Here is a 15,492-nt window from a genome sequence, read left to right as displayed (position 1 = left end):
CTGTCCCCCCAAAACTTTAGGATGGCATTTACTATAACAAACAATTCAAGTTGAAACATGAAATAGTAACCACAGCAAATCACAGTCATCAGTAAATGCCAAAAAAAAAAAAAAAAAAAGAGAGAGAGAAAGAAAGAAAGGAAAATCAAGGATCAGCTTCTTCTCATTGTCCTTTTTGTTTTTCCTGCCTTACAAATAATTTCTATAAAGTAACACTTTGCATAAGCAGGAAGATATTTAGTGGGAGATACTGTCCAGAGTACTGCCCAAGGAAGAGTGCAAAAGAGCAATTCAGAGGAGAATTTTCAGAAAACATTTTGTTGGCAATAGTTAGAAATATGTTATCAATAATTATCTCTCTTTTTAATATGTTGTCATAGCTCTGTTTTATTAGGTGTCCTGGTTTTAGCTAGGAGAGAGTTAATTTTCTTCCCAGTAGCTGGTAGGGTGCTATGTTTTGGATTTAGGATGAGACTAATGTTGATAACACACTGATGTTTTACTTACAGAGCAGTGCTTACACTATGCCAAGTACTTTTCAGCTCCTCGCTCTGTCCTGCCAGCGGGCAGGCTGGGCGTGCAGCAGGAGCTGGGAGGGGACAGACCCGGGACAGCTGACCCAAATTGGCCAAAGGGGTATTCCATACCATCTGGGGTCATGCTGAAAAATATATAGGGGTGGCTGGCTGGGGTGGGGGGCCAGCTGCTTGGGGTTGGGCTGGGCATCAGTCAGCGGGTGGTGAGCAATTGCATTGTGCATCACTTGTTTCATACTTATTATTATTATTATTATTTTATTTTTCTGTCCTAATAAACTGTCTCTATCTCAACACAGATTTCATTTTTTTCTCGTTTTTCTCCCCCATCCCAGAGAGGGAGAGGGGAGGGTGAGTGACCAGCTGTGTGGTGTTTAGCTGCCGTCCGGGTTAAACTACAACAGAAGGTTTCTTCATAGTGGAAGGTTTGCAATTTTTTATCTACTAGCTACCTACTTTTGACATTACTTTGAGGAGATCAGTAAGAAATAAAAGTGAGATTTTCTTACATTTAATCTAAAGTAATAGAATCGTAGAATAGCTCAGGTTGGAAGTGACCTTAAAGATGACCTGGTTCCAACCCCACTGCCATAGGCAAGGATCCCACTCAGTAGATCAGGGTGCCCAGGGCCCCATCCAACCCAGCCTTGAACACCTCCAGCGATGTGGCATCTACAGCCCCCTGGGGCAACCTGCCCAGCACCCCACCACCCTCGTGGTGAAGAATCTCCTCCCAACACTGAATTCAGTATCACCGAATCAGTGATACCAAAACGTATCAGTGCCAGAGAACTGGCTGCGTTAGTGACACACAGTACTGGTTGTAAATATCTGTGGAAGCCATTCTCACAGCCTAGTCATTTAGAAAAAATAATTATATTTCTGAACAATTATTTCATCTATATCCAGACAGTGGCCACAAAACCAGCCACACAAAAACCATGCAATTAAAATAAACACATTTGATCTATATTTCTTCTGAAAATCATAACCACAATAACTGCTGCCAAGATGGACAGATACACTGAGACTGAACTGGGAAACCTTATAAATACCTTTGACATTTACATGCTGCTGGATTCTATTTAAATAACTACGTCTGTCAGTTATCCTTCTTAGGAATTTCCATGCATGACAAGGGATCAGCAAGGGTCTACTACTAAGAACTATTCCATAAATAGTTTTGTTTTCAGTAGTGACTACGAACATAAAAGGAAAATGACATCACAACGTACATCACAGAGTACAAATGTTTCCAACTTTCTCTGAAATTAAAACAATTTGAAAAAGTATAGCACCATGCTCATCCTGTTTTTAACTCAAACCACGTTAGCATGAACAAGGAACAAAGCCAAAAATATATTTGTTTTGCCTTTAAAGATTCAGTGAAAATGATTTTGCAAGGTTAGCTTCCAATTGTAAAACTCCATGTGTATAATGGATCCTAAATTAAAATGTATTTTCTTAAAAGGTGATCTTATTGACAGTTATGCGGTGCCAGGAGTTGGACTTGATGATCCTTATGGGTCCCTTCCAACTTGGGATATTCTATGATTCTATGATTACTAGGAGGGATGATACCAAGACCATATTCAGAAGACCTTAGTTCTGAAAACATGAAATAATTTTTGGTATACTTTATGATAAGCTTAAATATAAATATGAATCTGCATTACTAAATATAAAATGTTCGATAGTGCAGAAAATGAGACTAGAATTGGAATAGAAATATATGCCTTATTCCGGCACAGAAAATTTAAACATATTAGAATGATCGATCTCCAGTCTGATCTAATTTACAAAGTTCATTAAAGTACTAGCATGAGTAAACCAAAACAAACAAAGAAAAAATCACCATACAAATACAGTATATTTTCCTAACTCTAAAATTAGGACTTCCATGAAAGGTATAAAACCAAACTGGTTTAACTTTTATTGAATCACTTCAACTTCTTGGTTTGCCTTATTATTCAGTTAATAAATATATACATAGAGTTCAGGATGAAACGTAACATGACAAATATAGCAATTATTGAAAAAAGCCAACTTAAACATTTTTCAGACATAAACTTCATAAAGAACTTCTATTGATTTCTGATCCTTCTTTCACAACCACTTAACATATATATAATTATGCAACTCCACAGAAGTTTCCAGGAAAGTTTCCAGAGTGCTGTGAATGTACCTCGGTTGACACTGTCTCTCAGATCATAGTCCAAGCCATTGTGTGTTACTAACATGGTCAAGCTAAAGATGAATTATGAGGGAGTTTCTAATGAAGACCCATGTTATTGTGCAATATTTGGGACATGTCATTATATGTACAAAAATGGTGACACTAGAGGTCAGGAGGAATCCTTGAATTTATATATATATATATCTATATTGTGGCAGGAAGTGTCCTTGTGAAAGTCTATGAAATGGAATTTTTACTGCTAAAAATTTGTTCTGTTTGAAAATCTAACAATGTTCATTCACCACTGCCTATAATATGTTATTTCTTAAATTCTTTATTTATAGCTAAATAGTAAGCCCTTATCCTTATTAATTGATACTTTTATTATAGGATAAAAGATAATAGGGTTATAAAAGTTCCATCAAATGCTCATGCCTTATGATTCTCAACAATATTACATGTGCTTAGCCTCAGCAAGAAGAAGGAATATTAGATGTGACCAGTACTAAAATATGTTACTACAAACTGACTTTCCTGTACCCATGGAACTCCTGAGGGCTATTTCCCCTCTTTTAAATAAACTTGTTAGAATCATAGAATGGTTTGGGTTGGAAGGAACCCTAACCTAGTTCCAATCCCCTGCCATGGGCAGGGACACCTTCCACTAGATCAGGTTGCTCAAAGTCCCGTCCAACTTGGCCACGAACACTTAAACAATTGAATACTTATTAGTGACAAATGAAGCAGACCTAAAGCCCTAAAACCAAATGGAAACAAACCCCAAAACAATAACAAAACAAACAAAAACAACTGTAGACACAAGAAGAAACTGCATTACTTACAGGACCCTGTCTGGTCATTTATACTTTATTTATACCAAGAATTTGACTGGCTTTTGAACTTAATTTCTATTGAAGCTATTTTTTAATTTTACTCTTTCATTTAGATTATATCCTTGAAAGAAATTACATATAAGTCATACCTGTGCTGATTCAAATTCTGGTTCTTTACTAGAGCAAGCTCAGACTGTTTTAAGGTCTTTAGGATTTTACCCATTTTATGCATGTATAGCTTGTTAGTTATTTACTTTTAGTAATATAATTTCAATCATCTCCTGACTTACTGAAGGAAAACTGATTTTTGCAATAAAAATATATATATATATATCTGTAACATTCTGTTTTCCTCCCTTTGAGCACTTCACACAAATACACGTGTACATGTCAGCCCACGTGTATTACATGGGCTAAGTATCTAAGTGGAATTCCTCATATTAAGTTGCAATGGAAGATTGTGTGTATAGTACAATATATATACTATGAATGAAGGAGGGAACTTTTATGTATACATATCTACACCTCAGTCAATTTTAAAAGGTCTAAGAACTCAATTGCTTTGTTTCAAATACTAAAACGACTCCCTTAGGATTTATGAGCTAAGAATGCTTAGGGGTTTAGTGTCCTGACATTTCTTTAATTAGCAGTCTCCAAGATCTCACACTAAGAAGATGCTAAGCCAGTGCCTTCTGTCATATCTCAAGAGTTTCAGAAGGCTTGGAAGTCACAGAGGAAGCAATTCCTCTACGCCTGACAGCTATACAGTATGTACAAAGTACCATTTTCGTACTAGTACCTAACTTCTTGCTACCACTCCTGCTTTGATGGTGATGAAGTTCTGAAAGAAATCCTAAGAACAATCCAGACAAAATGGGTGAGGTAAATAAAGATGCTGTTGAAAAATACTTGGAGAACAATCCCCAGTTTGCCAAGGAGTATTTCGACAGAAAAATGAGGGCAGAAGTGCTGGGAAGTATCTTTAAAGTGAGCCCTGGAGATGTGAAGGAAGGAGTCAGCTTCAAAGACATGTCCCGTCTGGAGGAGTGTAACATACTTTTTGAGCTGCTAACAGAAATCCAGGATGAAGCAGGCACTATGGAAAAGATAGTGCACAAAGCCCTGCAAAGGTTGTCACAGCTGCTGGCAGCTGATCGGTGTAGCATGTTTATTTGTCGTTCCCGAAATGGTATTCCAGAGGTAGCTACCAGGCTTCTCAATGTCACTCCAACTTCCACCTTTGAGGAGAATTTGGTGAATCCAGACAATGAAACTGTTTTTCCTTTGGACATCGGGATAGCGGGATGGGTTGCTCATACCAAGAAGTTTTTTAATATACCTGATGTGAAAAAGGTAAGTGAGTGACTTCTCTTGGGGAATGGGATTCCGTGCATGCACTTAGCTTCCTTCCGGCAGAGAGCTTGTGGTTTGGAGTCACTCTTCAAAAACATCTCAGAGACAGAAATCCAGACCAAAACCATGAGAAAGCCAACAGAAGAATATGTTTAAAATCCAGTAGGATTACATCATGTAGCCTAATGAGATAGTTCCATTATCCTTTCATAATAACTGAAATATAATTTGCTGTAATAAGGAAGGAGAACATTAGATTAATAAAGACCAATGAATACTTGTGTTTCTATTGAACCAGGCAGGCTCCTATTCTGTTTGCCAGTACAGGCTTGCAAGTACTATTCCTTGTCAAACTCCATTGAGTGTATAACAGCACAGAATAAGTAATTTGCAGTTTTCATAATGGAAGTGCTTCCTTCTAAGGGGTGAATGAACTCAAATGAAGATGATGTCAACATGTATGCCCAGCTTCACATCTGTCTTTGAATTTAAAGTAGCTTCAAATTTAGTGTATGTCCAGATCCAGAGTTTTATTCAGAACCATCTATGGAAGAAGATGAATGAGTCAGAGCTACTCGGGCAGTTTCAAAGTTCTAGTTGAATTTGCATAGAATCACCTTCTTTAAAATGTTGATAGGGGTTATTATAAATGTTACATGAAAATTATGTGAATGACCTAACAGAAATTAAACACGCATGCATAAGAACTGCTTTAGAAACTACTTTGAAATACAGAGGGAAACATAAAGGTGCTTTGATTGTTGTAGGTTTCTTTAAAAACAGCTAACCTTCAACCTCTTTAACCTTACGTGGAGAAGTTCAGCATAGTCAAATGGTGCTAAGATAATTATACCAGATGATACCTGTCTTCTCAATATTTCCTATACTGTCAATTTAAAATTCTAGGGCATTTTAGAGATAGAAACCACCTCAGTGTCCTAAGCTCAATGTAAGTAATAATGTCTTTATACAGTGTAATTATTTATGTTTTCCTGGAGGTAAACAAGAAGTAATGTATTTTATCATGTTAAAAGTTGGCAGATGAAGAAATAAAGGACTATTTTTAAAGCTTAACCCCAAGCAAAAATGTAAACCTATGGGAACAGAACATTCCAGTATATAGTAAACTACCTCTGATGTAAAGTAGGAATCATGGAAGCAACCAGTAAAACGACTGATGCGAGAAAACGAATCACTTGATTTTTAACTGACCACTGAGACACCTTCAGTGGCTGCTGTTCTGACAAGAAGCACATGACTTACTGCCTCTTACCACCACATGGGAAGATTGGAGGATAATCCTTCTAAATTCATAAGGCTGATTACATGAGAAAGATCAGGAGGATCAAGCAAGATGTGCCTTTTATCAGACACTGTACTGCTCTTTCATATCATTACGTGAGAGGTATCCAGAGCAGGGCTGCCCAAATATTTCTGTTCTTGAAGCAGGACTTGTTCAAAATTCTGTGATAAATGTAATTTGAATACCTTTAAGGGTACCTCTCTGTATATCCACTACTGCTAGGTATATGTTTTACATGCATAAATTAATGTCTGCTGAATATCTATTCAGCGATTATTCAGTCACTCTAAGATCATTTTTACTTTGGGATCCATTTACTTATTTAGGATTACTGAGGTCCATGCCACTAGGTCACACTTAAAAACACAGTTAAACCACAGAGCCATCTATCCACACTTGATAACTAAATATCATCAAAACTCCCAGCGACTTCTCTAGGTCCAAGATTTGTTTTTTGAAAATAACCACGAAGGTGTCAAAATTGTCAGCATTTCCATACTACTTGTAAAAATAAAAAATAAAAACAAATAAAATTCAGTGTCCAAATCCACACTTTCCACACAGGCAAAGCTCCCACTACTGTCACCAGAATTTTATCTCCATAAGGAATCCAGAAGTGCAACTTTAGTCAGTAATATTAAGGGAATATAATCAGTCCACAGCAGAAAAAAGTAGTCAGACACCGAGGCCTTTATCACACTTTTTTTTGAAAAGATCATTATTTGTCAGATCAGTTTGTTTGCAGTTCAGTCAAACTAGATCGTCTGCTATCCAAATTCTGACAAGCAGATTTAAGTCAGAGAGGAGTTTTGCCCTTAATGTCTTGTCAGAATACAAAATCCACAATGAATAATTCTAGGTGCCTGCAGTGCTTTAAGGACGTCATGTCTAACCACTTTCTATTGTTGACAGAATCCACATCCAGGCAGCATTGCATTTTTCAAGTCTTAAATACAACACTGACAAACCCACAGTGAGACATCGTCATGCTTCAATCACATCCCCTGTACAACAAGAGGGAATGTAACAAAAGGTCACAACAGCAATCAATCTTTGAAAAAAAATGTAAGACCCCACTTCTATTGCCTGGTAGCCAGTTCTTTAGGGATTATCTCCATCAACCTGGAAAAGTACCAATAAACGTGAGGAAGCTCCTCATCCTGACTAATGCTTCAGAAAAGAAAAGCAGAGGAAAAGATACAGACCTTCCATAATTAACTTAGTAGCAAGAACAGTCTCTTCCCACGAGATTACAGACCTGTTGACTGCAAGAGCTAGTAGTGTTTAATCCAGGATTTAACAGCAGTGATATATAGGAGGCCAGGAAAGACCACTGCCCTGATGGTTGGCCTCACATTGTTCCCAGGGCCTAGCAGAGTATGCTACTTAAATATTCCATGGTACATTGATAGACTGTGTAAGATTTGGTATGTCCATTATTATCCTTTAATTATTAACTAATAACATTGACAAAATGATAGAGTTTACCTTACATCTTGTTCTAAGGTATTATTTCCAAATAGAACTAAGAACTAGTTAGACAAGGAACATGACTTCCAAGGAATTAAAATCTCAGTCTCAGCTTGTAAGAGCCAACAATGAAGACAATAATATTTGCTTTAATCCACCAGGCATTTGAAGTACTGCATTATTGCTTCTAATTCAGATATATGTGAAGACAAAGATGTTCCTAAAGACTGGAATCTCAAGAAATAATTTTCCTTATTAGAGAAAAAAATAAAATAAAGTGGTGGAGTGGTGGGAAAAAAAATAATAATAATAATAAAATAAATAAAAAAAAAAAGATTACAAGGCTTTAGGATTAATTCCACAAAGGGATCTGAATGTGGAGAGATTCTGCTATTTCCAACTTGAATTAAGCAGCCAGAGTAATGATTATTGTGGCACCCAGTGTAACTACTGGAAATCTGTGATACACAACATCTTAAATACTCCTTCAAGTTGTAAACGCCTGCATTATCCCTTTGTAAACTGACCCAGCCTCAGTTTGCATGAGCCTTTTTCTGGGAGCTCTACTTCTCTATAATTAAAAGGTGGGAGAGACTTTCATGCCAGGCCTGTCTGAACTGACAGGAGTTTCAGGTTCATGGGAACACGTGAATCCCTCGATTTCAGGCTGTCTGAGCCTGGAACCAAGGCAGAGACACTCCATCCCTTCTCTTATTTTTACAGGTTGGTATAGATTCAAGTTAAAGACAATTTGAAAATGGAAGAGAAGAGAGCAAAAGGAAGTGTGGTCTTGCAGCTTAGTGCTTTGAACTCCCATGTGGCAGTGAGTAGGCCTGGACATGGAGCTGTTGTCCAGCTCCTGGGTGTAAACAGGCATTCTGGTAACACACAGCAGTGGCCGTGGGATCAGGCAATGATCTTAGACTCCATCCTAAGATAAGAAGAGGTTGATGGAATCAGGCACATCCATGTTGAATATATATAAAGCACTTGGAAAGAACAAGAGAGAGCAAGCCGGTGAATGACACAACTGGTTGACCTGAACATGGCAGAGGGAAAGGGTTATGGAGGAAGAATGCAGAAGAATGGGAATCACTTTGTGGTGGAGCTGGTAGCATGGCAGTCTCTTGCTGATGAGATTCTCGGTTCTTAACTCATCTTCTGCTGGGCCCCTAGCAATGTGATCTTGGAGAAGAGCCCCAAGTATCCAACACACTGATGTTAAATAAGGCTCCAAAGGCCAGAAGACAATTGTGAAATCAACTTTAGATGAAAATACTTCAGAAACAAATTCAAAACTCTTAAGATTACTAAAAATGAGAGTAAAGATACACAATGCTACAGAAGTACTGCCTTCCTAAATGTTTAGAAAGCAGTGAGAATTGAATGAAACAATCCCAAGATAAAGTAAACATAGGGAAAAAATTGAGAGGTAGCTTTTTACCTAGGAAGAACTTGCATTGTACATGTAAATATCTGTTCCTCCATTTTATGTTGTTATCTTTATAATAAACAGATTGTTATTATAACAGAGAAATAGATTTCATTTTTTTTTTCCAGTTAATATTTGCTATATTGAGTACAAATAAATGACAAAGATTCAGTCAGCTTTCAAGAAAGTATAGGAATAAGTTTATATTAATCATGCCCTCCAGGAAACAAACAAACCAACCTCAAATAGCTTTCATTCTTATCTTGAATTAACTTGTGTTAAAAGAGGAAAGCTGTCAAAATGGAAGGAAGAACGACTATTAAAATTACAATGAAAAGTTTCCTTTCAGCCTTATTTTCTTGTTATATGTGAAAAAAATGACTTAAAACAATGTAATACAGATACATTTTGAAAAAATTGCAAAATATCCACTACCCATGGCCAGAAAGCAGAAAAGCATTGAAAAGTGACATGACTGAAGTTTAAACCCCAAATGCTCTTAAATATATACTAATTTCTACTTACTTTCATCTTCAAAACTCTAATGATCTTGAAGATATCAAAGTCAAATTGTTCTGTAAGCTACATGTAAAAATCCTGCTGTCTTACATCCCTGACAAAATATGATTTTTTGAATGTTTTCTAATGAATGGCCAAATCATTTAACTAATTGGTTTGGAATCAGAACCACTTTTTCATAGCTGATGTTAAAATCTGTTTATTATAAAGATAACAACATAAAATGGAGGAACAGATATTTACATGTACAATGCAAGTTCTTCCTAGGTAAAAAGCTACCTCTCAATTTTTTCCCTATGTTTACTTTTCATAGCTGATGTTTAATATTCCTTTCATACTCAATTGTATCATTAAAAAACATTTGTGAGCTGGGAGTAGGATAAGCAGAAACAATATAGTGCTACAACTCAGCAGTAAAAATTTAGTTTGAAAAATCTGAGCCAATGCCATACAATCAGTAGAAGAACAAAATATCAGGAAGAGGAAAAAATACTGCAGACAACCAGAAAATAAAACAGAAACATGTAAAGATTGTGCAAAAAACCATGTGATAATGATGACAGTGTGATATTGGCTCCTGATGTCACCACTTACTGTGGTTTCTCTTCTAGTAGTGTTCCAGACCCATGTCTGGTCATCCCACAACTGAAGGATGATGTATTTCTACAGTTTGAGCTGACCTATCCAACCCAGAACCTGCAGTCCACTGTGAGGATAGCAGCAAAGCAGTCATAACTGCAAGGTCTCCCAGAAAGTCTCTCTTCCTCTGTGCTTCATCAGATGAAAGAGGTGGAGGAAAATAGGCATTGGCTGTCTACCACCATAGCTGCAGGATTAAGTCTTACTGTTTCTCCTCCACTGTGATATCAGGTGCACTTTGCTAAACTTAAAATGGGGAAGTGGCTGCACAGCAATTTACTGACACGTCACTCGGAAACAACACAAGGAAGAAAATAAGAATGGGAGTAATGGTGAAAACTGGGAATAATGGCAAACCAAGGCATAAATGTCACCTGTGAGACATGGAAAAAATTCTGTCATGTTGCTTCATAGCAGGGCCTCCAGTCAAGAAAGCAAAGATTTATGAGACAGTCTCATCTCCTAATGCAGCAAACCACATGTGTATTGAAGATGTTGATGGTGGGCCGGAGAATTAGCAATTGAAAGTAAGCAAGTATACTGGAGATGTGAGAAGCCTCAGTATTAATAACTGAGCTGCTGTTCATATTGCTTCAGATAAACCATTACAGAGGGACTTCACCCTGACTGGCCAAACTGGGAAGTGGAACCCCCATATTCCTTTACATCTTCAACTGTATTACTTTTCCAAATTCTCCCTTTCTCTTTCTTTCTTGAATTTGTATAAATTACACACCTTTGTATGTACCATGGAAACCAAATTAACAATTACACTCATTACTTAAAATATTTTTTGCATTTTCTGATCAAATTTACAATTGCTGAGTGATTATGCTGCGGAGTTCGTCCAGGAGGTTTCCAGTAGTGTCAAACTCATTTGACTCCAGCTGCATTTTGCCATTAATCCAATCAGAAATGCTCAAGACTTAGCTCAGTGTTATGGAGCCCAGTGTAGCTAAGATGTGAATCCTAAAATAACATTATGAACTGGAAGGCGCTCTTCCATTATTAAATACTGAATGATGGTTGAAAGAACATTAGAACAATCATCTTCAATTATAATAATAATTATTATTAAGTTTGGCATAGAATAAAACCTGTGAAGGTTTAGAAATCTTGGACAACTCTTTTTCATAATTTGCTTAAGGAATTGTGGGATATCTAAAACCAGCCAACAAGGTAGAATTCGTCATGAAAGAAATAAGGTCTTTCAAGACTGCTAAAAGGAAACATAGATTAACATATTGCTCCTAGGAAAGGAACTGAGATCTGAACCATGAAATAAGAAAGACATAATGGTTCCTTCTTATAGATGGTCCTTCCATAAGAACTTTTTAGAAACAATAAAGTAACACTGATTTTTGAAACAAGCAAGCAAGCAAGCAAGCAAAGAAAAAACAACAGGAATATAATTGTAAAGTATTATCTGGTCACATAATCTTTGAAAATTAACCTACTTCTTGAAATGCCTGTGGTTCCCAGGGAAGCGACTTTTTCTCATTTTTACCCTCTTACCCAACACAAACTTACAGCTGTGTAGCTACAATTCACAATCAGATACAGTATAGTCTCAGCAAACAACCCTATTCATAACCACCATTCAAGGAAAATAGACAATATTCTTAGAAAGAATTGCCTGATTTTTTGCTTTTACTGAGGTGTAATCACACTGTTTTCACAACAGTGATTTATGATTTGTAAATTCTTCTGCTACCTACTAAATGGAAATTGGGTTTGTAAAACATAAAGAAATTGAAAAGTTGAGGCCAAATTATCTAAACACAGAGCACAGTATGGATAATTTATTGGTAAATGGCTTATAATGTCTAGTAGTGTTCTTAAGTTTCAGTGAGATAAAACTGATGTCCTGGTTTAGAGAATAATAATAATAAAAAAATGAATCAGCTAGTAACTTCAAGTAAAATGGCTAGAACACAGTCACGTGCCAAACCCCTCTCCATTCATCTTCCATCACCTATATAACAGAAAGACGAACACAGAGAGGGGTCCCAGTTTTCCATTCATGTATGTTGGTTTTAGCTTAGTGCAAATCCCAGATATGTTGCACATCTTGGCATGTATCTACAGAACTGACTGTGGTACTGTAAAAGGCTATCTTAGCTTTAAATGGAGCTAGTTGAAAACGCTTGCAAATATACTACAGTTAGGGAGTTACCAACCAATTGCCTTTCCCTTGTTTTTTTTTAAGTCTGTTTTACAATGTCACTGAGAGTTGAAAGTTCACAACATCACTCTAAAAGATAGTTGGATTCATAAGCTCATGCTCAAAAAAAAACTTTTAAAAAATCAAAAAAGTTTCTACCTTCATATATTCATAAGAACACCGAGATACTCTTCTGGCTCTGGTACTGCAGAACTTTTTTGTCTATGAACATGATTTTCCAGACATTGTGAAAAGGTATTTTATTCAAAATAAAAAGGAGTTCATGTTCTCAAGTGAAAATATTTTAAAACCTTGATTGGAAATAAAGGCTTCAAAACTCCCTGCCAGTTGTGTGCAAAATAATCAATAACGTACATTTTAAATCTAAGCACAAATTTTTGCTTGTATATGCAAACCATGTGTGATTGAAGTCTTTGCATATGCTGTGATAAAGCTGCCAATGTTTCGTGAGGTATTTATATCTGTCTGTATTTGTACTATCTAGGCACTATTCAGGTTGTCTTGTGGTTACTGAATTTTTTGTTTATTAACAAAGACTTGTATCCTTTAAAATTTTCCTATTACCTGCAGAAATCTTACCATCAAAGTTCTTCCCAAGCACCACTACTTGTACCTAAGTCTGGAGTTATTAAACAAGTTAAGACTCAGGTGCTGTATCCTATTGATTCAACTCACTTGGTGTATGCAGGTCCCTTTTAAGTATTTGCAGATCGGGGACGTCTGTTGAGTGAGACATCCCTATACCATTCTCCTAGAAAAAGAGAAATCAACAACTCAGTGAAAGATTGACAGAAGTAAAGAAAATTTCCCCTCTTCACCTGGACCTTCTCAATTTATAAATAAATAGATTTATTTGGAACTGGCCACACTTTATAGGGATCCAAATACAGCATGATTTACTGAATGACAGAGATAATTTATGGAGATGATACAAGCTTTCCCTAAGAGAACCAATTCTTTGTAATGCAGACCAATCAGTAAATACAGAAAAACAGATTCCAAAGTTACTTCCACACCATTGATTCATGTCCCAAAAATACAGTCCTAGAAGGAAATCTAAAATGGAAATATGAATGATGGGCTATCTAAAGACTATAAAGAACTGAAGGAAAAAAAAGACACCTAACATTTTGAACACAGAAAAAAGTCCAGTCTAACTTGTCAGGGCTGGATAAACTATCAATTTAGCATATCCCTGAAACGTTTGCTAAAGAGGAAAGAGATTAAGAGGAAAGGTCCAAACAATTAGTAGACAAATAATTTTAGTTCTGGTATTTCCCAGCATTATCATGCTTGATTCCATAACTCTTTTTTTTTTTTTTTTTTTTTTTTTTTTTTTTTTTTCTGAAGTAGTTTTCTGTATAATTTATAAAAGCAGAAAATCTGGTATGTGGTGTCCTGCAACATTCTCTAGTACATCAGCAAGGAGGAGATGTTTAGATCTACCACAAAGATCTCAAATGATCTTCCATGAAAGATGACCTATCTTCCCAGTGTTTTTTACACAATGGAATTAAAATAATAGTTTTTACTAAAATCTCCTCCGCACTCAGCTTCAAGGATGGATAACTGGAGGGATAGTTAGTTGTGTCTTTTTCATTAGTGACATGGTATCAACCCCACAAGATCCCCCATCACAACAAAAACAACTGTGTCCCTTGATCCCTCCCTGGTCTACACCCTCTGATTCAAGTTGGGGTGGGAGCTGCAGGAATGGGATTGTATCAAATACAACAATCATTTGCTTTTGGTGTGATAACTAACTGTGATTCATTTCAACTGTGGTTTTGATTTTTTCTTTTTTTCCAGAATAACCATTTTTCTGACTTTCTGGACAAAAAAACTGGTTATACAACAACCAACATGTTGGCAGTCCCAATTACGCAGGGTAAAGAGGTGCTTGCTGTTGTGATGGCTCTCAACAAATTAAACGCCACTGAGTTCTCAAAAGAGGATGAAGAGGTAATAACCTCAAATGTTATACAACAGCACAATTGTTAGCTCCCAAAGTAGTCAGAGTGAATCTACTTCTTGATTTGAAATTTTTGTCTTACTTTTTTTTTTTCTTTTAACCCATTTTTAGGTCTTTAAAAAATACCTCAATTTTATATCTTTGGTCCTAAGAAACCATCATACATCATACCTCTACAATATTGAATCCAGAAGAAGTCAGGTAAAGAAGAATTTGTAAATGATAATACTTTGTTTCTTTTAAATAAATAAATTATGCCTGCTATTTTATATTCTCACTGGATTATTGAAGTAAGAACAGCATCTATTTATTTTTATTATTATTATTATTAAAGTTGTTCAATTTATGCTTTTATTCTGGAATGCTCAGCTTTCTTTTTTTGTTGTTGTTGTTTCCTTTTTTTTTTTTTCATTAAAAACACATTTTACCATTGTGACAATTTATCCTTTTTCTCTTTTGTTGTAAATAGATGCTTTTGTGGTCTGCCAACAAAGTATTTGAAGAGCTAACAGACATAGAACGGCAGTTTCACAAAGCACTGTATACTATTCGAATGTATTTAAATTGTGAAAGATACTCTGTTGGTCTGCTGGACATGACTAAAGAGAAGGTAATATTTATTTTGCCTACCTGTGAGAAACATGTTACTCCTGACTTTAAGTTATAAAGTCTGTCCTTCTAGTTTTCTACGTATTTCTAGTGCACCCCTCTCCAAGATACAAAGATACTGTCCCTTCTAATACTTTGGGATAATTCATATAAAATCTATCTGATTTACAAAATAAGCATGGCAAAGTTCATGATAAATATTAGGGCTAATTCTGAAATAATTTTTCATATTAATTCCATCTGAGTAAGGAAAGAAGTGTAGTCTGATTATTGCTTTATAAATGCCTGCTTTCTAAAACAACAATTAAAGTGTACAATTGAAGAGATAAGCTTCATATTAGTCTAAAATTTACTCATTAACATTTCTTGCCTGGAATATCCTTAATGTTTTCTTAATTTTGTCTGAAATGTGACCACACAACTGTTGTGGAGAAAGAAAAACGTTATCTGCAGATTTCATGTTAT

The 15,492-nt window shown here is 36.0% G+C and overlaps 1 protein-coding gene across 1 annotated transcript in view; it reads left to right on the top strand.

Moving 5' to 3' along the window:
• The first annotated feature begins 3,532 nt into the window (after positions 1–3,532).
• Positions 3,533–15,492, top strand: part of PDE6C (phosphodiesterase 6C) — a 30,981-nt gene continuing 19,021 nt past the window's right edge. Inside the window, exons 1-4 of the mRNA XM_035329386.1 lie at positions 3,533–4,898; positions 14,256–14,408; positions 14,530–14,619; positions 14,888–15,028. Coding sequence (XP_035185277.1) covers positions 4,419–4,898; positions 14,256–14,408; positions 14,530–14,619; positions 14,888–15,028 — 864 coding nt within the window. The 5' untranslated portion in view covers positions 3,533–4,418. The remainder of the gene's footprint in view (positions 4,899–14,255; positions 14,409–14,529; positions 14,620–14,887; positions 15,029–15,492) is intronic.

Source organism: Oxyura jamaicensis, chromosome 6 (genome assembly GCF_011077185.1).
Source record: "Oxyura jamaicensis isolate SHBP4307 breed ruddy duck chromosome 6, BPBGC_Ojam_1.0, whole genome shotgun sequence".
NCBI classification, from domain to species: domain Eukaryota; kingdom Metazoa; phylum Chordata; class Aves; order Anseriformes; family Anatidae; genus Oxyura; species Oxyura jamaicensis.
Note: the sequence above shows the minus strand (reverse complement) of the source record. Positions and strands in the feature narration are given on the sequence as shown.